The sequence below is a fragment of the Schistocerca americana genome, chromosome 5 (assembly GCF_021461395.2).
Source record: "Schistocerca americana isolate TAMUIC-IGC-003095 chromosome 5, iqSchAmer2.1, whole genome shotgun sequence".
NCBI classification, from domain to species: domain Eukaryota; kingdom Metazoa; phylum Arthropoda; class Insecta; order Orthoptera; family Acrididae; genus Schistocerca; species Schistocerca americana.
The window spans coordinates 479,930,499-479,954,932 of NC_060123.1; the positions used below are offsets into that span (position 1 = coordinate 479,930,499).

Below are 24,434 nucleotides of genomic sequence, written 5' to 3' on the forward strand. Positions count from 1 at the left end.
CGATTTCCTTCCCAATCCTTCCCTAACCCGAGCTTGCGCTCCGTCTCTAATGACCTCGTTGTCGCCGGGACGTTAAACACTAACCACCACCACCACCCATAAATTACAATTTTATCTTATGTTCACTCTTTGGAATACTGTCTTCTTTGTTGTCCCGAGTCATTAAGTCTATACCATCGATCTCTTTAGGATTTTCCTAAGTAGCCCCCATAGCAGTTTTCGAGGCTGATTTTGAAGAGCTAGCCATCTTCCTTTTCGAAATTGATTCTGCAGCTAGATGCCTACTTGAAACCAATCGTTCCCTTAACCCTTGTGTTGAGTCGGAAATAGTACAGGAAATTTGCTCAGCCCACCCAAGATGTAAGTTAGGTGGAGCGTACGTTACAAATACAATAGTTATTGCAGATAAACAAATGGTAAGGTGAATTAATTCAGCGTCACAAATTGCACGTTATGCTGAAATTAGAACTGAATGAATCGATTAAATTAACAGTAAACTACAGAGAAATTTAAAGAAAAATGTAGGAAAAGAGAATGTTAAGAAGTTTCCGCTTAGGTGTGTAAAGTAAGGCGTCGAACTAACGAAATAGAAGTCATTATTTTACAGAGCACGTAAGTGAATTGTTATTAGGTTAGCAAAGTGCCTGGATACGATGTAGAGAAATAAGATCTAAATTTAAAATATAAAGCATGAGAGCTTGAAAATATTTCTATTGAATGAAATGGTAAATCACTTACTTAGGATTCATCTCATTCGTACTGATCACTGATGAAAGCTAAGGAAACATATACTACAGATACGCTTTATGTCAGATAGGAAACGAACAGCATCAGTAGTATTAAACAAGCTAATAGCCCAATGCCTGAGGAAACGAAAAGAATAAATGTTCCCAAAAAGCACTATGTAGTAATAAACGAGGGCTGTAATTTATTTTCCTCTTAATTTTGAATGTGTTAGTCTCCTACACCTATTGATTGACGGTGAGTTCTAAAAATATGGTTGTGAGAACCTTTTACTCTCGTGTGGTGAAGCAACGTCGTTGAATCGGACCCGACTGGAAAAGCTTCCAGCGGGCCGTGACCCGGCGCTAGCACAAATCATGTCAGTGAGTGGCCGAGTACGCACGCATCACGCTCCGCTACTTACATATTTCCAGCACCACCAATCTTTCTCAAGGTGAATATAAATGGTTATTTCGTTCTTTCATTACGTTACGTTTCCCTGAAATGGGGTTTCATGCAGACTGAGAAAAAATATGTTCCGGAAACACCGCTCATAAATGTGCTCCTGCAAGCCCTTTCGTGAAAACCCGAAAATCCTTTTGTGCCTCCGTTTATGGGTATCGGGCTATTTCTCGGCAACTTACTTTACAATTTTAATTTTTTTTTAAATTTTCAACTGTTGATTTTCTCACGCTGAAATGTGACTACGTGTTTCTTTTTTTTCAAATACGTGTACGGGAGATCATTCCCCCGTTTGTGTACCCCTCTCTCTCTCTCTCTCTCTCTCTCTCCATCTCTCTCTCTCTCTCTCTCTCTCTCTCTCTCTCTCTCTCTCTCTGTGTGTGTGTGTGTGTCTGTGTGTGTGTGTGTGTGTGTGTGTGTGTGTGTGTGTGTGTGTGTGTGTGTTTAAGGGAGAGGGCTATATACGTAAACTTATTATTCCCGTCTTTTCAGACAACTTAAAATTCTCAGAGCGGAAAACAATCTTCGTAACTCCATTTTCATATCAAAATTGCAGATCTCAATGTTATTTTAAACTTACATGAACGGTTTAGTATGGAGAATCAAACAATAACGAAGAAATGTAAGGTAAAGCTTCTTTCTTCTTCCTGGACCATGCAAGCACATAAAACACAGCCGTATCACATATTACAAATAGCAACATACAAAGTATGTAACATTTAATGTAAGAATTATCCGTACAATTTTGCTGTGGTTACGCTAATTGTAATTTCACAAAAGGCTAATTGTAATTTCACAAAATTAGCCAGGGCTTGTAGTAGTATAAGTCTCAGAAAGAATAGTCAGTATTCAAGGAAACGACACGAACGATTATTCGAAGCAGAAAAGTCTAGTAAACACTTGCTCTGAGATGAATACCTTAAGAGCTGTGAGCACTTCTTTATATTCAATATTGTGACAAAAATCTCTGCTACTACAAGCTCTTTGCTTTCCTTATCTTGGGAGGAGGTAGTCTGGACTAATATAAGGAAAAATGTCTAACAAACACGGGCTCTAAAACGCGTAACTTACGAGGTACGGGCACTTGTTCATTAGAACAGATCTATTTCGCAGTAGCGAAGATGAACAAGTGCTGACAGCTCTTAAGGTATGCACTTTAAAGCTCATGTTTACTGTATTTTTTCCTTCTTTTGGTTCGTACTGCCACCTCTCAAAATATGGAAAGTAACGAGCTTGCAGTACAAGAGATTTGTCTCAAAATGTCGATGATGAAGAAGTGTTCATCCATTCCATCTCAGAGCCCATGTTTTCAACAATTTTTTGCTTCGAATGGTATTCCTACAAAGCCCCTAAACTCTGACCATTCCTTCAGGAGTACACTGTGTAATTATTCTGAATCTGTTTGAAAAAAATATGGTCACCTTCAGAGTTTCAGTGTAGAACAGAGTTCTCTTTGTGCTACTGGATCATAGTATGCGTAAAAAAGGTACAGAGGTTACTGAAAAAGGTATTTGCTTAAAAATCTCTTCTTAATGTTGCAGAGAGCTAAAACAATTTTGTGAGATTTCCTTTTTTTGGCCAAAAGTATTTTTTGTATGTCCCTCCCTGTGATGGGGAGTCTGGGGGACCTCGGCCGTTCTCTTACGTAAGAAAATGAAACAGCTACAGCGGACCTTACGATGGCATTTATTGTTTGGCTACCAGTTCGGTGCTTCAGATCACCATCGTCAAGCCTTAGGTAGCCATACAATAAATGACATCATAAGGACGGACGTAGGTGTTTCATTTTCTTGCATAAAAGTATTTTTGGCTACAAAGGGCTAAAATTATTATGACGTGGGTTGCGTGCTTAGCTGGCTGGTTCCGAACTTGCCTCCCACACAGTTGGCCCGAAATTCGATTCCCGGCCGGGTTGGGGATTTTCTCCGCTCGTGGACTGGGTGTTGTGTTGTCCACACCTTTTCATCCTCATCACCGGCACACAAGTGGCCCAATGTGGCGTCGACTGAAATAAGACTCGCACTCAGCGGCCGAACTTCCCCGGATGGGGCCTCCCGGCCAACAATGCCATAAGCTCATTACTGCGTGAATATTCTAAGTAAGCTTTACTTCAAAATTATCAAATAAGATGGCAGTTCCATTTTTTTCAGTTTTGTCACTAGTTACTTGCGTATTAGAGCGATTTAATTACGTTTCCCAAAGTACAACTAAAGGTGCAGTTTCTTAGTTGGTCATCAGTTCATTTCTTATTGTAGCATACAGATGATGCACGGCATATTATATGCGATCCCACGAAAACTACTACACAGACAGTCATGAGGCCCTCCCCACATGCCAGTCCATCAACGAGAAACGAAGTGACTTCAAGTACGACCCGCCGTGAAGGAAGAGCTTTACCAATGTAAGTAGCCCGCATATTCAATAGTAATATTATCAAAGCTAGATGTTAATTGCAATTTAAATATCAGAGTCTGAACACTTCTCTTACTCTTACTATTTTATTTATTCGCTTTCCTAATAAGTGTAAAAAGTCTTTTTTTCAGAACATTAAAACGAGTATTTTAAAAACACGAAGACTGTGCGACCGTAATTGAAATGTGATTTATTAAAAATCTTGCATAGAAATGTCCATTTTCGGCCACGTACTACCATTTTCTGATCGGTGACAAGGGAGCCTCTTATGTAAATACTAGGACAGGACCAGCGGCTATGGATAGCGTCTTTGATTACCAATCAAAATGTCCTCGATCCCTGGTTCGAAACCCGCCGCCACATAAATTTTGAATAAACATTGTCAGATGGTGACTGATGAATTCGTCCATGAGAAGTCACTCTCACTCTGCCAAAGGCCTTCTAAAAATGGGTAGAGCAGCGGATAGAGGTTCAGGGCACTCCCTATCCTCTGGGGTGGGAAATTTCCCCGAACGGCGGAAGAATCAGAACTGATCAAAGGCATTAGGATGCAGAAAACACTGGAAACCACTGCATTAAAGGCGCAGTGTGTGTATAAACTATAGATGTGGTCTGTAATTGAAATAGTATCATTATGACCTCTCTTGGACTAGTCTCTCAATCGCATCTTCGGCAGGGTACTGCCAAGGGGTAAGTGACTATGAGACAGATTGAATAACCAAACAAAAGATGACGTTCTACTCGGCGGGGCGTGCAGTGTCAGAAGTTTGAGTATGGTAGGGAAGCTAGAAAATCTGAAAAGGGAAATGCTAAGGCTCAACCTAGATATCGTGGGGGTTACTGAAATGGAAAGAAAACAAGGAATAGTGATCAGATGAAACTAGGGTAGTATCTACAGCAGAGGAAATGGTAAAAGGGGAGTAGGATACGTTATGAACAGGAAGATAGAACAGAGAGTGAGTTACTGTGAAAAACTCATTGGTAGGCTTGTTCTCATCAGAATCAACAGCAAACCAACGCCGGCAATAATATGCAGTTGTAGGGGAAGGAGTAGAAAACAGGGTTAAAGGAAAATATGAGCTTAGTAATATGAACAAGACAGGAGAAAGACTAATTGAGTTCTGCAATAACTTTCAGGTAGTAACAGCAAATATTCTGTTCAAGTATCACAAGAGGAGGAGGTAAACTTGGAAAAGACCGGGAGATACGGAGAGAATCGAGTTTAATTACATCATGACCAGGCAAAGATTCTGAAATCAGATATGCATTGTAAGACGTACCGAGGAGGAGATACAGACCACAATTTAGGAATGATGACGAGTCGCCTAAAGTATAAGACACTACTCAGGAAAAATCAATGCACAAAGATGTGAGATACGGAAATGCTAAGAAATGAAGAGGTACACTTAATGTTCTCTAGGGCTATAGATACTGCGATAAGAAATAGCTTTGTAGGCAATTCAATTGAAGAGGAACGACATCTTTAAAAAGGGCAATCACAGAAGTTGAATGAAATATATAGTTACAAGGATGGTAACAGCGAAGAAAACCTCGGGTAACAGAAGGAATACTTCAGCTGATCGATGAAACAACGAAGTACAAAAATGTTCTGGAATGATAAATACAAGTCAGTTAGGAATGAAATAAATGAGAAGTGCAGGGAAGATAAGGCGAAATGTCTGAATGAAAAATGTGAAGAAATAGAACAAGTAATGATAGTCAGAAGGGCAAGGATGGTAACATTAAGAGTAAAATTGGAATTCCACCGTTAATTGCAAAGGTGAGTGTGGATAGGTGGAAGGAGTACATTGAAGGCCTCTAAGGTGCGAAACACTTGTCTAATGTCAAGATAGGAAAAGAAAAAGAAGTAGATACGGAAGAGATAGGTGAACCAATTTTAGAATCAGTATTTAAATGTGCTTTGGAAAACTTACGATCGAATAAGGCAGAAGAGATAGACAACATTCCGTCAGAATTTCTGAAAGCATTGACAGATGTGGCAACAAAACAGTAATTCACATTGGTGTGTATTATGTATGAGTCTGGCGACATACTATCTTATTTTCGGAAAAAAACATCATTCACACAAATACGAAGATCGCAAGAGCCGGCAAGTTCGAGGAATACCGTACAATTATCTTAACAGTTCGAGTTGCCGACAAAAATAACAAGCAGAATAATGAAAAAAATTTAAGTTGTTTCAGATGAGGATCAGTTTGGCTTTAGAAAAGGTAAAGGTACCAGATAGGCAGTTCTGATGTTGCGGTTGATTATGGAAGCCAGACTGAACAAAAATGAAGACGCCTTGAAAGGATTGTTGTTAATTTGTTTGGACAGTGTTTGCCAGTTACTATGACTTATTATTTTAATTTTCTCTTGAAACTTTTCTGTTGCTTATCCAGTAATATAATAAATAGTTTCGCTTGCTTTTGACTTTCCGGAGCAGAAGGTTAGGATTTATTTTAGGATGGTAGTGATGAGAGTCAAATTTACCATTTCCTAGTACAGTTCTTACTACTTTGACGTTCTTAGTTTCCCCATTTTTATTTTAGATGTCGTTACATGGTAGATCAGGAATTTTCAAATCAGATGAGGAGGCGTTCAGGTCTCCTCTTTCCTTGCAACTTTCTTGAATAAATCTGACATACATATCAGCTGAAATGATTTAAGGAGATTAATCAGTCCTATGTTACTTTTGTTTGTTGTTTCGTGTGTAATTCATTCCCCTAGAATTTCCTGTCAATCTATTTGACTATTTGTGTGTTGAATTCACCCAGTAGACACAACATTTAACTATAAGGCTTCGAAAATTTCATCGCCTAGGATATTTTACAGATATTTTGCTTTACTTAGATTCTTCTTATTGTCAGCATTTATTCCTATATGACAGCTTAACAAACTTACATTTAGCTATTACATTTAACATTTACAAAAGATACTTCAGTAGGAGCAACGACCGTTTTATCGACATAGGAGGCCATACCTAGCAGTGGCATACCTCCCATACCTTTCAGTCCTGGTGTGTCTATAGGTATTGTATTTTATTTTCTTTCTGACACACAGTGGTACAGAAGCTTAGTCCCTGCATGTTTCAGACAATATCCATTACTCTTCGTTTGCCAGGTTTTAGCAAGAATTTTGCATTCAGAGCACCTGCAAGGTGCTTCTCCTTTAATGTAAGTCTTGAAGGTTTCCAACGCTACTCCCAGAACCCCATATTGCCGATGTTGGACATCCTCGGAACATGATGAGCCTATGCGTTGCATAAGGCAACTGCAAACTCCATTTCCGAGCTTCGCGTATCTCCATTCCTTTTCCATTATGTCAAAGAAACAAGTGTGAGAATCTTGAAAGAAGAAAATATTCACAAAACATTACCACTGATGCTTGGGAAGAAGAATAAGGTTTCTTTTTCAATAACGAGAACATATACCCATGATTCTACAAAATTTTCTGCAATCCAGCAACAAATACCACAGAAGACAGTCTCCTGGAAACACAAAAATGGCCAAAATACCAATGAACGTCAGCAGACGGAACAAAATTTACGATGAATAGGATAAATGATCTAAATGTTTAAAGCATAGACGTTTATCCAAATGAAATGGTAAGAAATCGAATATTTAGTAGAAACAAGCCATGACAATAATTTATGAACATCTTCTGCAGAGGAACGGATTCACAAGATGTGCTCTCGTTATAATTAAGAGTACAAGTGAAAATACTACCGTTCTAAAAACGTAAAAATAACTAATTACAACACAGTAGTGAAATTGGAATGCCTACAAGCTAGCGAATGCTTTGCACTGAAGTATTGACTTGAATTATTATAAAAAGGAAACAAGAATTCGAAAGAAAATATTAGGTTCTTCAGAATTTTGTAATTTAAAAATTAACATCAAATGTTATAACAACATAAATAATGTATCAGAAACCATAAGGAAGAGGGGATTACTATTCTTTGGGCATAGACAACGGATGACTACAAATTAATCAAAATAATCTTAAAATATCTAGAGGAAAAGAGGTCAGCATCCATATTTGTTCAAGAAGTGAAAAACGACATGGAAAAATAACAACATAATAGAAGAAGAACTAACGAAAAGTGGTCTATAGAAAGGAAAACTGAAAACTACAAAACAACGAAGGTATACCAGAAGGAAATATGGGACCAATTAAAGATGTAGTAAGAAATTGGAACTTGCCTAGAAGGGTCTAACACAGAAACTAAGAAAATGAGGCTGGTGCGATTGCCAAGGACAGTCGATGTTGTTCGACATCAGGTTGCAGAAAGTAATCTAAACAACATTAGCTACGGTATCTGTCCTCCATTTGCTGACTTTAGCGATGTGCCATCATATGTCATACACATGCTTCAAAGGGAAACAGCGAAAACCCATTAGTTTCCGTCGTGTTCGTTGTATTTTTTTTACTCTTCTTGGAGCTGTGCGGTCTCTAAATCTGTAACCGTATGACTTAAGTTACAGCTACATGTTGCCGCGATGTTTGGTAGGAGAAGATGTGTATTCAATACGACTCAGATTTCGGATTTATTCAGGATTTGCCAATACTGTAAACCTTGAAGGACAAAACTTCTCACAACACTATTTATTCCTCTGTGTTCTTCAGTAGTCGGAATTTCTTTAAATAAGTTAATAAGACATATCACTATTACAAATGCCCACACAAATTAAAGTTCATAAGGTAACAGAAATAATAGCCAAGCACAACGCTGAAGTGTTGAGCATGCGTCTGTACGAAGTGTAGTTCCTGCCCGGGTACTCACTCGTTGTAGAGCTGCAGGTAGAGGTGTGGGAAGACGCAGAAGAGGCCGACACAGAGGTCTGCGATGGCGAGGTTCGCCAGGAAGAAGTTGGTGATGGAGCGCAGCCGGCGCGACATGGTCACCACCACTATGACCAGCAGGTTACCTGCACAACCAACACCGCTACTCAGTTTTCAGTGCCTTCGCGGCAGCAGTCATTAGCTGTATGCTTTAAGATTATCACTTATGCGAACTCTTAAGACAGTCATTTTATCCATCTGAAATCCACTATTATCACCTGTGTTGTGTGAACATTACTGACCACCAGTTGGATTCTTCTGGGTGAGAATCACAGCCTCCATTAGGCTGTCACGTTTCCCTAGGCTGTTAGTTTAAATGTGTATTAATGAGTCACTACTATTTAGACTGTTTGTCTATTCCCAAGTACGCGATTGATGTGGCTCCATCACACTCGCACAGGGTGACAATTATTGAGCTACATGAAAAAATATATTAGTTACAAATTATGGCGTGCACGCACTTTACTCAACATGTAAACGTCACTACAGATATTCGGACTAAGGTGCTGACTTGTTCGATATGCCTTCCATCATTGGTGATTATGTGGCGCAGACAAATAGCGAAATACTACATGTCCCGCTGAAGTGTCGGGACGTCGATGGTGTCGACGACTTCCTGAATGGCTATTCTCAGGTTAACAAAGGTTTTGGGGTTACCGTACCATCAAGGAATATCGCCCCGATTATTCCGTGACTGGACGTTGAACACCACACAGTCACCCGCTGAGGGTGAAGAGACTTCTCGATCGCGAAACGCGGATTCTCACTCACACAAATGAACCAATTTTGTTTATTGACGAACCAATCCAAATGAAAGTGGGCTTCGTCGATAAACCAAAGCGCATACGCATACTAATTTCTATCACGCAACGCGGCCAACCCTGCAGATTGAACGTCCTAACGCAAACTGTTCAGAAGACACGTCGATTTCACTTCGTGTACTTCGATAATTTTCATCCTGTATGTAACGATATAACATAACGTCCGTAACTGTGCATGGATGGAATTTTTGACGTCTCTGGTTCAATTTCGGATGCGGGCAGGGAAGTTTCCTTGTCCTAATCTCTCTGGGATGGCCTAAGTCCACTTAGCCTGCTGTCAAAATGGGTACCGGGATTCTTTCCGGGGATGAAAGGCGGGCAGAGTGAGTTACCGGCCAATCTCTCCCTCCTACTGTCACGGTGGATCGCAGGCCTGCACTCCAAGCGCAGACGGCCGAGAGTCCGGTCAGGGTCTTGCGCTACAGACTTTACCTTTCTGCCCTACTTTGTTACATCTGATATGCACTTCAGAATGAATACACACCCTGAACTACCTAGCACTCATAACAATGTACTCGTTCGAAATAACTGCCTGATGGAAACTGTTTCATATCTTAAGCGATTCCCCACAGCGACTGAATTTATACAGTGGATTCAAAGTAAATGGAAAATAACGTTTGCAGCGCGGGATTAGCGGAGCGGTCTAGGCGCTGCAGTAATGGAGTGTGTGGCTGATCCGGGCGGAGGTTCGAGTCCTCCCTCGGTCATGGGTGTGTGTGTTCATCCCTAGGATAATTTAGGTTACGTAGTGTGTAAGCTTAGGGACTGGTAACTTTAGCAGTTAAGTCCCGTAAGATTTCACACACATTTGAACATTTTTGAAAATAACCTTTTCTGCTCGGTGTTTCGTCTCTTATGTGACAAATTTTATAGCGTAATAGTTACCCACAGACTAATGGTACTTTGTTCTCTGTGCCTGAAGTTTGCCAGCTGTTCCCTGCATTCTTGTCGTTTGTTTCGTAATGTACCCTATGTAATTCGACGATGCCTTCCAGTTCAATACCACCCTACCAGCGTATCAAAATTGGGAACGGTATATTATGTTTCCGTCCGACGCTGATAGTGGTCATGTAGGATGTGGTGGAGCCAATGGAGCGTGCCCACTGAATCACACATTCAGCGGCTCTGTACCTCGAGCGCCCTCTGCCGCCGCGATGTAGGAAGGCCGGCGGCAGTGACACAGCCTATTGACATTCAGAGCTTCTTCAGTACCTGTTGCTATGCACACGCCGGTAGTCTACATCATAGTTCGTCAAGTACTACAGGGAACCTCTTCCTTTTGGACATTTTGAGATACACGTTAATTCTTGTCGTGTCATTCGTAATGATACTTTGTACGTTTGGAGAAACAGAAGTTAAGTAAATCTTCCGTCCACTGTGATAACTTGCTCGATAACCATTTTTGTTCTTGTCCAGTTTCCGCACCTCTCCTTACCGTTGTGTGTTGTTGTTGTGGTCTTCAGTCCTGAGACTGGTTTGATGCAGCTCTCCATGCTACCCTATCCTGTGCAAGTTTCTTCATGTCCCAGTACCTACTGCAGCCTACATCCTTCTGAATCTGCTTAGTGTATTCATCTCTTGGTCTCCCTCCACGATTTTTACTCTCCACGCTGCCCTCCAATGCTAAATTTGTGATCCCTTGATGCCTCAGAACATGTCCTACCAACCGGTCCCTTCTTCTCGTCAAGTTGTGCCACAAACTCCTCTTCTGTCCAATTCTATTCAATACCTCCTCATTAGTTATGTGATCTACCCATCTAATCTTCAGCTTTCTTCTGTAGCACCACATTTCGAAAGCTTCTATTCTCTTCCTGTCCAAACTATTTATTGTCCGTGTTTCACATTGGTCTCCAAAGTTACGGAGGCACAAGGACACTGATTACCTTTTTGGAACGTTGGAAACTTATTTTAAGTATCATTCATTCGAGCCCCACTAATAATATGGATCCCCAAATCCACAACTCACGTGGATACATTTATCTTGTACTCAACTGTGTTCGAGGATTGCTACTTCCCCGCTTGATATGTTCAGTTGTGAGAGCCTTTTTAACTTTATAAGAAATGAACAACAACTTCTAATAATGTTTCTTTATTATTGTTCTGTAGATAGACAATATCGTGAGATCGATGTAACGAAATATCTCGATGCCTCATATGGCCCCATTCGCCGTAGGCATAAACCACAAAGCGACATATAGAAACTTACACACATCTGAGGCTCTCAAAACGTCTGCTAGGCTACACTCGTCGATACCCCGTCCAGACAGTAACCACTACTGAACCAGAGCTCCCTCCCCCCCCCCCCCTAGAACTGCCTCCCCCCACAACCCCCCCCCCCTCCCTCCCTCCATTTCTTCATCTGAGGCTGTGGCTTTTACTTTAGTGACTAGTCATGACAGACACCGGACTTATGTCGGAATTACGACGCGCCTTATGATTTAAATTAAGTTTAATGTGGTCTAGTGACAGCGTTTTTGATTAGTAATCTAATGGGTTCGGTCCCAAGCTCAAACCATATCACTACGAAAAATTTTGAATAAAAGGTAGTCAGTAATAGCGGCCAAAGTCATCCAGAATTACAAGTCACCCACATTTTGCCCACCGTCTCGTCAAAGACGGCGGAGAAGCGGGCAGAGATGAAGGACATCCTCTTGCCCTTGGGGTGGGAAATGCCCCTACAAGGTCGAAGGATCGGTAATGACCAACGGCATAAGAATGCAGAAGGTAATGTAAACCACTGCATTAAATGCACATTGCCATCCACAGCTAATGCGGCCTGTAACTGAAAAGAATGTCACTATGATCTCTCCATTTCATTGGCAAAAGATTCCATAGTAGTCCTCTATTCGGATCTCAGGGACAACGTTCTGCGAATCCAAACGTGGAATTCAGAAGCGTGAACGTGGTAGAGAAGCTATAAAATCTGAAATGGTATATCGTAAGCCTGAATCTAGATATCAGTTAAATGGCAAGGAAAACCGACAAGGATTTCTGATCAGATGAGTACAGGGTAATATCAACACAGCAGAAAGGGCAATTCATTGTGTAAATGGAGATAATGGAGACGAAAATCTGATAGTAAGGGGTACTGGAATAATGTGATAGGGCAAGGAGAAGAGGAAATGGTTACGGAAGGATATGAGTTTGGTACTAGAAAGGAGATAACTGAGTTTTGCTATAAATTTCAGCTGGTAATACTGAAGAACGTGTACTTGGAAAATCCCGGCAGATACAGAAAGATTTCATTTAGATTTCGCCGTGATCGGCCAGAGATCCCGAAGTTAGATACTGGATTGTAAGGCTTTCACAAGAGCAAAGGGGGGCTCAATGGGCTCTGAGCACTATGAGATTTAACATCTGAGGTCATCAGTCCCCTAGAACTTAGAACTACTTAAACCTAACTAACCTAAGGACATCATACACAGCCATGCCCGAGGCGATCGTAGCGGTAGCGCGGTTCCAGACTGTAGCGCCTAGAACCGCCCGGCCAATCTGGCCGGCTTAGACAAGAGCAGATATAGATTCAGATCAGATTTTAGTAGTGATTGAGAGTACACTAAAGTTAAAGAGACTTGTCAGAAAGAATCTACGTGCAAAGAAATGGGATATGGGAGCACTAAGGGTTGAAGACATACGTGTGCATTTCTCCAAGGCTAAAGATACTGCGATAAAGGGTAGCTCCATAGCCAGTTTAGTTGAAGAGGACTAGAAATTTCTAAACGCTGCAACCACAGATGTTGGAAACAAAAACGTAGTTACAAAAATGGTAAAACCGAAGAAACCATGGGTAACAGAAGGAATATTTCAGCTGATCATTGAAAGAAGGAAGTACAAAAACGTTCGGGGTAATTCAGGAGTACTGAAATACGAGTCACTTAGGAATGGAACGAATAAGAAATGCAGGGAGCCTAAGGTGAAATAGATGCATGAAAAATGTGAAGAAATCGAAAACAAACAAAAAAAAAACGAAAAAAAGATCGCAGCAAGGACTGACCCAGGATATAGAGAAGTCAAAACATGCTTCGAACAAATTACAGACAAGGGTGGTATCATCAAGAGCGAAACGGGAATTTCATTCTTAAAATATAGGAGAGAGGTGGAAAGAGTACATTGAAGGCGTCTACGAGGCGGAAGACTTGTCTGATGACGAAGAAAGAAGAAAGAATCAACACAGAAGACCTAGCGGATACGGTATTAGAGTCAGAATTTGAAAAAAGCTTTTGAAGGCTTAAGATTCAGCAAGGCAGAAGGAATAGATAATATCCATCAGAATTTCTAAAATCATTGAAGGAAGTGGCAACTAAAAGACTATTCAAGTTGGTGTGAAGAATATATGAGTCTAGCGATATACCATCTGACTTTCGGAAAAATGTCATCCACACAATTCCGGAGTTTGCAAGTGCGAGAATTATGGCACAATCAGCTTAACTTTTCATGCGTCCAAGTTGCGTACTTAGGAATGAAACGAATAAGAAATGCAGGGAACCTAAGGTGAAATGGATGCATGAAAAATGTGAAGAAATCGAAAACAAAACAAAAAAACGAAAAAAAAGGATCGCAGCAAGGACTGACCCAGGATGTAGAGAAGTCAAAACATGCTTCGAACAAATTACAGACAAGGGTGGTATCATCAAGAGTGAAACGGGAATTTCATTCTTAAAACATAGGAGAGAGATGGAAAGAGTACATTGAAGGCGTCTACGAGGCGGAAGACTTGTCTGATGACGAAGAAAGAAGAAAGAATCAACACAGAAGACCTAGCGGATACAGTATTAGAGTCAGAATTTGAAAAAAGCTTTTGAAGGCTTAAGATTCAGCAAGGCAGAAGGAATAGATAATATCCATCAGAATTTCTAAAATCATTGAAGGAAGTGGCAACTAAAAGACTATTCAAGTTGGTGTGAAGAATATATGAGTCTAGCGATATACCATCTGACTTTCGGAAAAATGTCATCCACACAATTCCGGAGTTTGCAAGTTCGAGAATTATGGCACAATCAGCTTAACTTTTCATGCGTCCAAGTTGCGTACTAGAATCCTATACAGAAGAATGGAAAAGAAAATTGAGGATTTGTTAGATGACGATCAGCTTGACTTTAGAAAAGTTAAAGGCGTCAGAGATTCAGTTATGACGTTGTGGTTGATAGCGGAAGCAATACTAATGAAAGAACAAGAGACATTCATAGGTTTTGTCGGCCTGAAAAAAGCGTTCGACAATGCCATGGAAGATATTCGAAATTCCGATAAAAATATGGGGAAGTATAGGGAGAGACGGGTAATATACAATGCGTACAAGAGCCTAGACTAGACAATAAGAGTGAAGACCAAGAACGAAGTCCTCAGATTAAAAAATGTAAGGCATGGATGTAGTTTTTCGCCCCTACTGTTCAGTACTGGAACTAAATTAAAGGTTCAACAGTGGAACTGAAACGTAAGGTGAAAGGATATCAATGATAAACTTCTTTGATGACGTTGCTGTCCTCAGAGGAAGAGAATTACAGGATCTGCTCAATGAAATGGGCAGTCTAATGAGTGCAAATATAGTTTGAGAGTAAATCGAATAAAGGCGAAAGTAATGAGAAGTAGCAGAAATGAGAACAGCGAGATATTTAACATCAGGATTAGTGATCACAAAGCCGATGAAGCAAAGGAATTCTGCTAAATAAATGTCGTGTGCGTAGGGCCTCCCGTCGGGTAGGCCCTTCACCGAGTGCAAGTCTTTCGATTTGACGCCACTTCGGTGACTTACGCGTCGATGGAGATGAAATGATGATGATTAGGACAACACAAAACCCAGTCACTGAGCGGAGGAAATCTCCGACGCAGCCGATAATCGAACCCAGGACCTTAGGATTGACGTTATATCGCACTGACCACTTTTATTTTAATTTTGTTCGTTGTTGATCTTTGTGGTCGTTGCGAACGTCACATGATATCTGGGCAAGTTAATATGTTGATTCTTCCACCCAGTTTTTCTATTACAGAGGCTAACCAGCTCTCTGACCGAACACGGCCACTCAGCTACCGGGGAAGGAGAGGAATTCTGCTACCTACGCAGCAAATTAACGCTTGACGGACGGGGGAAGGACGACAAAGAAAACAGATTAGCATTGGCGAAAAGGGCATTCCTGGGGAAGAAATGTCTGCTAGTATCAAACATGGGCCTTAATTCGAGGCAGAAATTTCTATGAATGTATGTTTGCAGTACAGCGTTGTATGGTAATGAAACATTGACTGTGAGAAAACCGGATCAGAAAATAATTGAAGCATATGAGATGTAGTGCTACAGACGAATGTTGAAAATTAGGTGGACTGATAAAGTACGGAGTGAAGAGGTTCTGCAGAGAAGCGTCGAGGAAAGGAATATGTGGAAAACACCGACCAGAAGAAGGGGCAAGATAGTAGGACATATGGTAAGACTTCACAGAGTAGCTTCGGTGGTACTAGAGGGAGCTGTAGAGGGTAAAAACTGTAGAGAAAGGCAGAGACCGGAAAACATCCAGAAAATAACTGAGGACGTAGATGAAGAGATTGGCACAGAAGACGTGATCGTGATGGGCCGTATCAAACTAGTTAGAAGACTGATCATTCCAAACAAATATATAACAAACGGTCTGTTATACAGAGGATTGCTTGCATGGTAATTACATTATTAGCCGTCAACAAATTGTCTGTTCTTATCGCATACAAATCCTATTTATACGGTACTGAATGAAATTGATTGAAAGGTGGTGGATAGGTTACAAATGTCGAAATGAAACTCAAACGTAATTTTACCGTGACATATGAAACGATATCATTAGTTCAGAATATTAGGAAACTAATTTCGTCTGTATAACAGAAATTAAACTCGAGGTTTTTTGACTTAGTGCTTCGACTGAATTAAGTAAGTTTTCAAAAAAAGTGTGAGAATGAAGATGAGCTGTGTGAGTTTCTATGTTTCCACGGCCATTTTCCATTTAATAACATCATTTTGGGTATTATTCGGCGTCAAGATGAACCACTAAAAGGACCACAATTCCAAAGTTTCGGTCGACTTCGCATCGATCCTCTTCAGGGTGACTAACTGCTGGAGTCTGGTGATGGATGTCCCCTACATACATTATTATCTCGGTTGTTATCTGGCCGGGGTGCCAGTGCTATGAAAAGGTGACTGTGGTAGTGCGGCAGGCGATTGGTAGGCAACAGGGAATCGGCAGCTTGTACCAGGGGGCAGTGTTTTCCTGCAACGAGACGTTAAATCCGCATGGCAGTTCTCTTGTGGCCTCTTGTTAGTACTGTCGAACCTGGAACATGTGAAGCTGCTAGTTGTCAAAAATACGTAGTCCGACGGATTGGAATCGCTGACAGCCAAACCGCAAAAACTTGTAGTCATTTTCCGATGTTCACAGCATTGCGGTGTTTCATTACTTTGATAGACTCTCTTTTTCTCGCTCCTGCATTGAACACTGCCGAGCAAACACACGAGGTTCTTGAAAATTAATAGCTCTGCAGCATTCCTGGGTGAGTTCAGCTATAGCTGATCCGCTGTGTTGCCCCAGATGCAAGTAACGTCCACTCTGCGACACGCGAGTGCTAATCGCTCTTCAGGTTTCAACGGCGTATGCTTCTCCGCACTGTCGAATTTCATAGACACTTGCTGTAAGGAGCGCATCTACTATACCCTTCGTGGTCCTCAACACATCCCGGATCTTGCGACCGTTCTGAATTATTTGTTTAATTCCTCCGCGGCATAATTCTTTGCCTATGCGGTCGCTGAAGCCTCTCACGCGAGCAGCAGGAAGTTGTTTTTCCGTTTCTTTGCCTGCATGATGAGGGATAAAGTAGTTTTCATCTATGATAATACATATGGAATAGATCAACTGTTCGTAATTGATGCCGGATTTATGAAACGAGGAGCGAATTGAATGAAATTATATCACATCAGCAGCCTTCTTTTTATGTCTGTATTCTCTGTGCAACGTGAGATATCGACTACCACACGAATTTTTTTCTTCCACTGGCGCTATTCGTAAAATGATGTAATAGCACCAGTAAAATACACGTATTAGAGGTAAATCAGACACAACACTCTTGTCTAGACTGGACTCCAAATCACGACCCACACTTTCTATGAACACTAATGTCGTCTTTGATATGGTTCCATCACATGAATAACTCAAACTTTTTGGTAGAACATCCTCCTTCAGTGCTTATAAAGCTGGTCGTAGAGCTACCATGAGATCAAGTCGCTGTTGATTGCATTGCCTCCGAGCGATAGTGCCACAGGACACTGAATACATCCAACTTTACTTTGTATACATTAGCCTAATACAGTCACACACACACAGAGACGTTTACACTTTTGTGTAGGACCTAATGTCTAAGAATCAAATTAAAAACAGTTTGAGACGCGTGGTTAAATCCGCAGGAGAGAACAGGTAGTTGGAATTGTGGAAAGGGGCCAGAACTGGGTGGCTGTCAGTTACACTCGAACACATATAACTTTATTCAGTTGCCCAAACATTACAGCGCAATTTTCCGAGCTTAACTATCGACTGAATATGTCACACAATCTTATGACTTAAGGGGACAACGTCTTTAACTTTTAAAACGGCTGAAGGCCCATGATTTAAAACACAATTACAATAAATTTTCAAAAGGCAGAAAGCGTAAGGTTTTACCTTAAATAATATTTCAAATGAAGCTGAAGCCCCAAACAACCTAATACTCAAAAATAAAGAATTTTACTTTTTGTGGTGTGCGTACTATAAGACCTTCGGTACACACACCATCAGATTATTTGACTTGTCGCTCTAACGGAGTAGGCGAGTGCCAGCAATATGTCTCGTGGTCTTATCGTGGCGTGTTTATCTTCTGCCGTTAGGTCAGACAATAGAAATGCCACTTGCACACTTAGAGCAGCAGATTGACGGTGACCAACTTTAAACAGACCCTGATTAATTTTCACACACATTTATTGAAATAATAAAAAATATAGACATTACGTAACTTGATTCTGGATGCTGTTTACAATTGACAATCTGAAGTTCCTTTGTTCTTGGTACGTTAATCTTATTCTCACATATCTCTGATACTTGACTAAGTGTCTATACATTTTTCTTCATGGCTATGTACACGAATATGATAATCTTACTAGGCGCAGACTGAAACTTGACTATAGACTGGTACAGACTAATGCAGACTGACTAATCGGCGGTCTGTACACTCGTTATAATACCTCGAGCGTTCAGGTATCACTGCGCGAGTGTGATCCGCGAGGAGAAAAGGTTCTACGTTAGCAGCAATCTTATTGGCTACGTTACATATTAACACGCGGATCGGCGGAAGCAGAATTTGATCCGTCTTTATGACAACGTCATCTCGTAGAGTGGAGACGGACGAGCACTGCGCCTGCGCTGTTGTGCTTAGCGGGGCGTGCTCTATTGGGAAAGTTGTGTACGCGCTGACTACGCGGAACTATGTACACAACACTTTTAAAAAATGGTTCAAATGGCTCTGAGCACTATGGGACTCAACTGCTGAGGTCATTAGTCCCCTAGAACTTAGAACTAGTTAAACCTAACTAACCTAAGTACATCACAAACATCCATGCCCGAGGCAGGATTCGAACCTGCGACCGTAGCGGTCTTGCGGTTCCAGACTGCAGCGCCGTTAACCGCACGGCCGCTTCGGCCGGCCACAACACTTTTAAAACAGCTGAAGGCCCATGATTAAAAAATAACAACAATAAATTTTTACAAGGCAGAAAGCCCAAGGCTTTATCCTTAAATATATTTTTTTTTTAAATTAGGCTGAAGGCCCAAACAATGTAAGATTTAACAAGTAAGGAATTTAAATTGTAAGATGGCTGAAGGCCCATGATTGAAAAATACAACTACAATAAATTTTCAAAAGGCAGAAGGGTCAAAGCTTGATCCAGAATTTTTTTTTTTTTTTAAATGAGGCTGAAGGCCCCAAAAATGCAAGACTTGACAAGTAAGGATCTTTCAATTATGAAACAGCTGAAGGCCCATTACTTAAAACCCAACTAAAAGCATACAAATTCAAACCACTGGCTATGAACCATTAAAATACATAATCAAACACCAGTAAGAAGAGGCAGTAGAGTCAGTGGCGCTCAGATGATTCCAGGGTCGGTCTGCACTTGAAATATTAACGTTCGCATACGGGAGACAGGTAGTCAGCCCAACTACATCGGATCCCCCGGCAACCCATCCAAGAGACAGTCAACGGACCCACCGACAAGACGACTTGCTTTCCACCCGACCAGTACACAAGGAACCCCAGTGCCAAAACGCAAAGGGCGTAGCCGCCCACAACCAAGTATGCATAAGCTGTCAAAACTACACACACGTGTTGGACAGCGACAACATGGTGAGGAAACGACGCTGCCTGAATTTTACGTCAGCGGCCAGGGCAGGTAACCGGAACGCCAACGGCCGCAAGGCAGAAAATTCCGCTGGTGCACTTGAACTTCAAATAACCAAAACACAGTTAAAGTCCACCGGATGGTGGCCAAACTTTCGCCAACTCGAACACTCGCTATTGCTCACAGGAATACCCCCAATAGCCAACCATAAAAACCAATCGCGCAATGTGAACAGACTGGCCTCAGTAATTTAGTCACCGCTCAACTTTGATGTCCTGGGTCGGTGAGCCACGAACCTCGTAGCAATTGGAAGACCTCACACACGCTCCGACACTGCGTAGAGACCGCCAGCAGGCCCGGCCCACTGTACCGTACAGAGATTTCCTGGCTGATCCACACCAACCTACCGACTGCCGCACACCGGCTAGCTGAAACCTGTAAGTACCAGATGAAAGATAGTACAAGGTGCGAATATCGATACACACCGCTACTGCCGCACGTAGAAAGAGCAAGAACCATGGCATAAGAGCAATAACCGCGGGAAACGAAACACAGCGTAACAGTGAAGGGTTAAACCAACATATAAGCCTGAACCAGCACGGCTCACAGTTCCCATTCCTTGACTCTGACTACGGCTTTCCTAAGGTATCTATTTGCTGCATGACAACTGCTGCAACTGGATTTCACCTCTCAAATAATCTTATCTGGGATTTCCATTGCCCCACTATCAACGAATCTGTAGGATCATGACTCTACAACAAGATTAGATGCTACTGCCTGTTCTACTTTTAGTGTCAGTCAATGAAAAGTATACCGGATGTTGGCGGTGTAAGTGCAGATATTTATATTTGTGGTAGGTACGTTAATACGATCACACGTATTATTTCAGCTGATTTTTCTCTGCATCGAACACATTTCCCACAAACATGTCACGAACTTTACGAGCTAATAATTTCTGCGTGGCCGTAACTGCACCAGTTAGTGAACTACGCCTGTCAGTATTAACTCGCTGTTTTGCGTTCACGCGGCCACACTTCAACGCCTGATCTGTATTCCAGGGAAAAATAAACGTTAACGGCTTGCTCTTGGCACATATACTTCGAAGTACTAACCGTACGCCGTCCTCAGTCACCAACAGATATATATGCACTTATAAAATTTTTCTTTTTAATATTCAGTCTTCATCGCACCACATATGCTATAAGAACATAGGTGACTAGTTTTGGTCATATCACATGACTATCATCAGACCTGTAATTTAATTTAGAAAGTAACAGAACCTTACTAGATTGAGAATAAAATATGACAAAATGCTTATCAGGATAAAATAGAATGAACTTGTTATATCCATGGCATCCTTGGTAGGTGGAGCACTCTTCTCAGCTGTTGTGATGTCAACTGGTGCCAGAAAGGGACGGGCATACGCTCAAATACGAAGATGCTTTGCCTACCTCTTCTCCCTCTACCTCACGTCAACCAATCAAAGTAAAACGGGTTCACATAATCGTCAAAACGTAGAAAAAAAGTACAATAATAACGTAAAATAGTTATGTATAAAATATCTCTTTATAACCGTAGAACTACTTAAATATTGTATAAAATATCAATTAAAAGCTGTAAAATAACTGTAGAGACGATGTGTACTCAGTGTGCCCTCTATGGGCTAAGGTAGTGCTACCACAATGGTTGCAAAGTCAACGATGTTGTGAAAGATTTGGCCTTGCGTATCATATCGATATGAGAGTTGTGACTCAACTGCAAGTACACAGCTATGGTATATTCAGTCTGTCTGTCTTATATTAACTTTATTTGCAACTGGTGATATATGTAATAATGGAATTATCAGCTACAGAGTGCTATGATATTTCATACACTTTTTAAAATGTGATAAAACTGATTTATTAAAAATGGATTCATATTTCGTAATATTTCTAGTTGGAACTTTAAGAGTGTGATATAAATATTTACGTACTGTTCTAAGGTACATTTCTGCCATGGATACAACTGGGTCCTATGATTTTCTGAACAAAAGAGTACATAATTGTTCATAGAATTTCGTCAAAGAGATCACGTCTGATGACGGTCATGTGATATGATCGAAACCGGTCACCTATGTTCTTATTGCAGAAGTGGTGCGTTCAAGACTGAATATTAAAAAGAAAAATTTTTTTAAATTTTTTTTTATCGCTGTTCCAAAAGTGTTTATTAAGATATGCGGTTATACCCATTGTTGTTGTTGTGGTCGTCTTCAGTCCGAAGACTTGTTTGATGCAGCTCTCCATGCTACTCCTTCCTACGCAGCCCTCTTCATCTCCTAACAACTACTGCAATCTACATCCCTCTGAATCTGCTTACAATACTCATCTCTTGTTTTCCCTCTACGAATTTTACTCGGCATACTCCCCTTTAAAACTAAATTGGCGATCTCTTGATGTCTCAGAGAGTGTCCTACCAACCGATCCCTTCTTTTACTCAAGTTGTGCACAAATTCCTTGTCTCCTCAGTTCCCTTCAGTACCTGCTCATTAGTTACGTGATGTAGCCATCTAATCTTCAGCATTCTTCTGTAGCATCACATTTCAGAAGCTTCGATTACCTTCTTGTCCAGACTGTTTATTGTCTATGTTTCAGTTCCACTCATGGTTACATTCCATACAAATACTTTCAGAAAAGACTTCCGAACACTTAAATCGGCATTTTCTGATAACAAATTTCTCTTCTTCAGAAATGTTTCTCTTGCAGTTGCCAGTTAATATTTTATACCCTTTCTGCCTCGACCATCTTCAGTTATTTTGCTGCCTAAATAGCAAAATTTATCTACTACTTTAGGTGTCTCTTTTCCTATGCTAATTCCCTCAGCTTCACCTGTTACAACCTGCATAAAAAATCATACGATTGTTGAGCAAGCAGTTATCATCACACTTGTATTCAGTTCACTGCTCGTATGCCAAGCTTGGTTGCGGTACATTTCATAACTGTTCTTAAAATAACAATCTTTATTTTCTTAACTACATATTTTACCTGTACTTAGATCATAGTCTATAATATTCCTAATTTTTCGCAGCATATTTACTTTCTCAGCATCCGCTATCATTGTACGACTCAATTCACAGACTCGCCAGGGTAATGTGTTTTTATTTTTCTTTCATCTTTATCTCACCGTAGTTATTCAGCTTCTTTTTACTGACAACGCCCTATTACTTCTTCATTTTTGTAAACTGACTAATATTTACGGTCATTCGAAGTTTGCATTAGTTTCGTGAAGTTGTAAGGTTCTTGCTACTTCCTGAGAAACGGGTTACCTACTTAAGGGTTCGGAATACTCCTTCCAATGAGAAATGCCCTCTCATGATTTATAGTAGTATTCCGATATTCCGATATCACTGCAAAATGAAAAGATCGCACGGCAGTAGTGACTAGGAGGCCCGTCTGGGTTGCTTGTGTAAGACTTTTTGTCTGACGCCATTTCGGTCGATGAAGATGAGGTGAAACATCTAAGATAAAACAAAGACGCAATCTCCGAGCAAAAGGAAACTTCCAATATGGCCGGGATTCGAACCTAGGACACAGGGATCTAGAGGCGGTGACGCTAATTACTAGACCAGAAACTACGGACACCAGAGTCCAAAAATGAACAGAACATGAGCCTGGCAGGGAATTCTTCCTTAGCGCAATGATTTTCAATAGGCATTACAAAGGTAAACTGAATTTACAGGAAGTGGCAGCATCTGAATTTCAAGTATTCTTGCACTATAGCGTGCCATGGGCATGTAGACCACATTTTTATAAAATCAAACAAATCTAAGGCATAAAATAAACACAGTTCATCAAATGAACAAACTGCAACTCTGACATCATCACCATACTTCTGCATCCATCACCTCTGATGAAAAATCACGCACTTATGATTATCACGCAGTTAGGTTCTATTTATGAAATTACTCGCACTAAGAATTCTCGTAAGTTGTTACCACTATTGAAGGCAAGTTGTACACTGTGCATCGAGAATAGGTGTGCTATGGCAACTAGGTATACATTCCTTCAACAAGCAGCCAAGAGGTGAAAAACAAAGCTAATTTCGTTTAGTTTTCAGTGAAACGTCTAACACATAGCTCTCGACGCTATAAAACAATAAAATAAATCAAAATCTTTATGTAGTGGAAAACATTTAACTTATCTCGATGAAAGGATGTGTTACGAATTTAGATGTTCTACCATGTGGAAGAATCCTGGAGATACTGGAAGGTATCAGATTATATAATGGTAAGACAGAGATTTAGGAACCAGGTTTTAAATTGTAAGAAAATTCCAGGATCAGTTGTGGACTCTATTGGTTATGAACTGTAGATTAAAACTGAAGAAATTGCAAAAAGGTGAGAATTTAAGGAGATGGGACCTGGATAAACTGACTAAACCAGAGGTTGTAGAGAGTTTCAGGTGGAGCATAAGGGAACAATTGACAGGAATGGGGAAGGAAGTACAGTAGAAGAAGAATGGGTAGCTCTGAGGGATGAAGTAGTGAAGGCAGCAGACGATCAAGTAAGTAAATAGACGAGCGCTAGTAGAAATCCTTGGGTAACAGAGGAAATATTGAATTTAACTGATGAAATGAGAAAAAATAAAAATGCGGTAAATGAAGCAGGCAAAAACGAATACAACCATCTCAAAAATAATATCGACAGGAAGTGCAAAATAGCTAAGCAGGGATGGCTAGAGGACAAATGTAAGGATGTAGAGGCTTATCTCACTAGGGGTAAGATAGATACTGCCTACAGGAAAATTAAAGAGACCTTTGGAGAA

General features: G+C 40.8%; 1 protein-coding gene across 1 annotated transcript in view; it reads right to left on the reverse strand.

Moving 5' to 3' along the window:
• The window catches only part of LOC124616459 (trissin receptor-like), an 87,269-nt gene extending 64,541 nt beyond the window's left edge, over positions 1 to 22,728 (reverse strand). Inside the window, exons 1-2 of the mRNA XM_047144768.1 lie at positions 22,656 to 22,728; positions 8,384 to 8,528 (exon numbers count right to left, since the gene is read on the reverse strand). Of these exons, the coding sequence (XP_047000724.1) occupies positions 8,384 to 8,528; positions 22,656 to 22,728 (218 nt within the window). The remainder of the gene's footprint in view (positions 1 to 8,383; positions 8,529 to 22,655) is intronic.
• Positions 22,729 to 24,434: the final 1,706 nt, after the last annotated feature.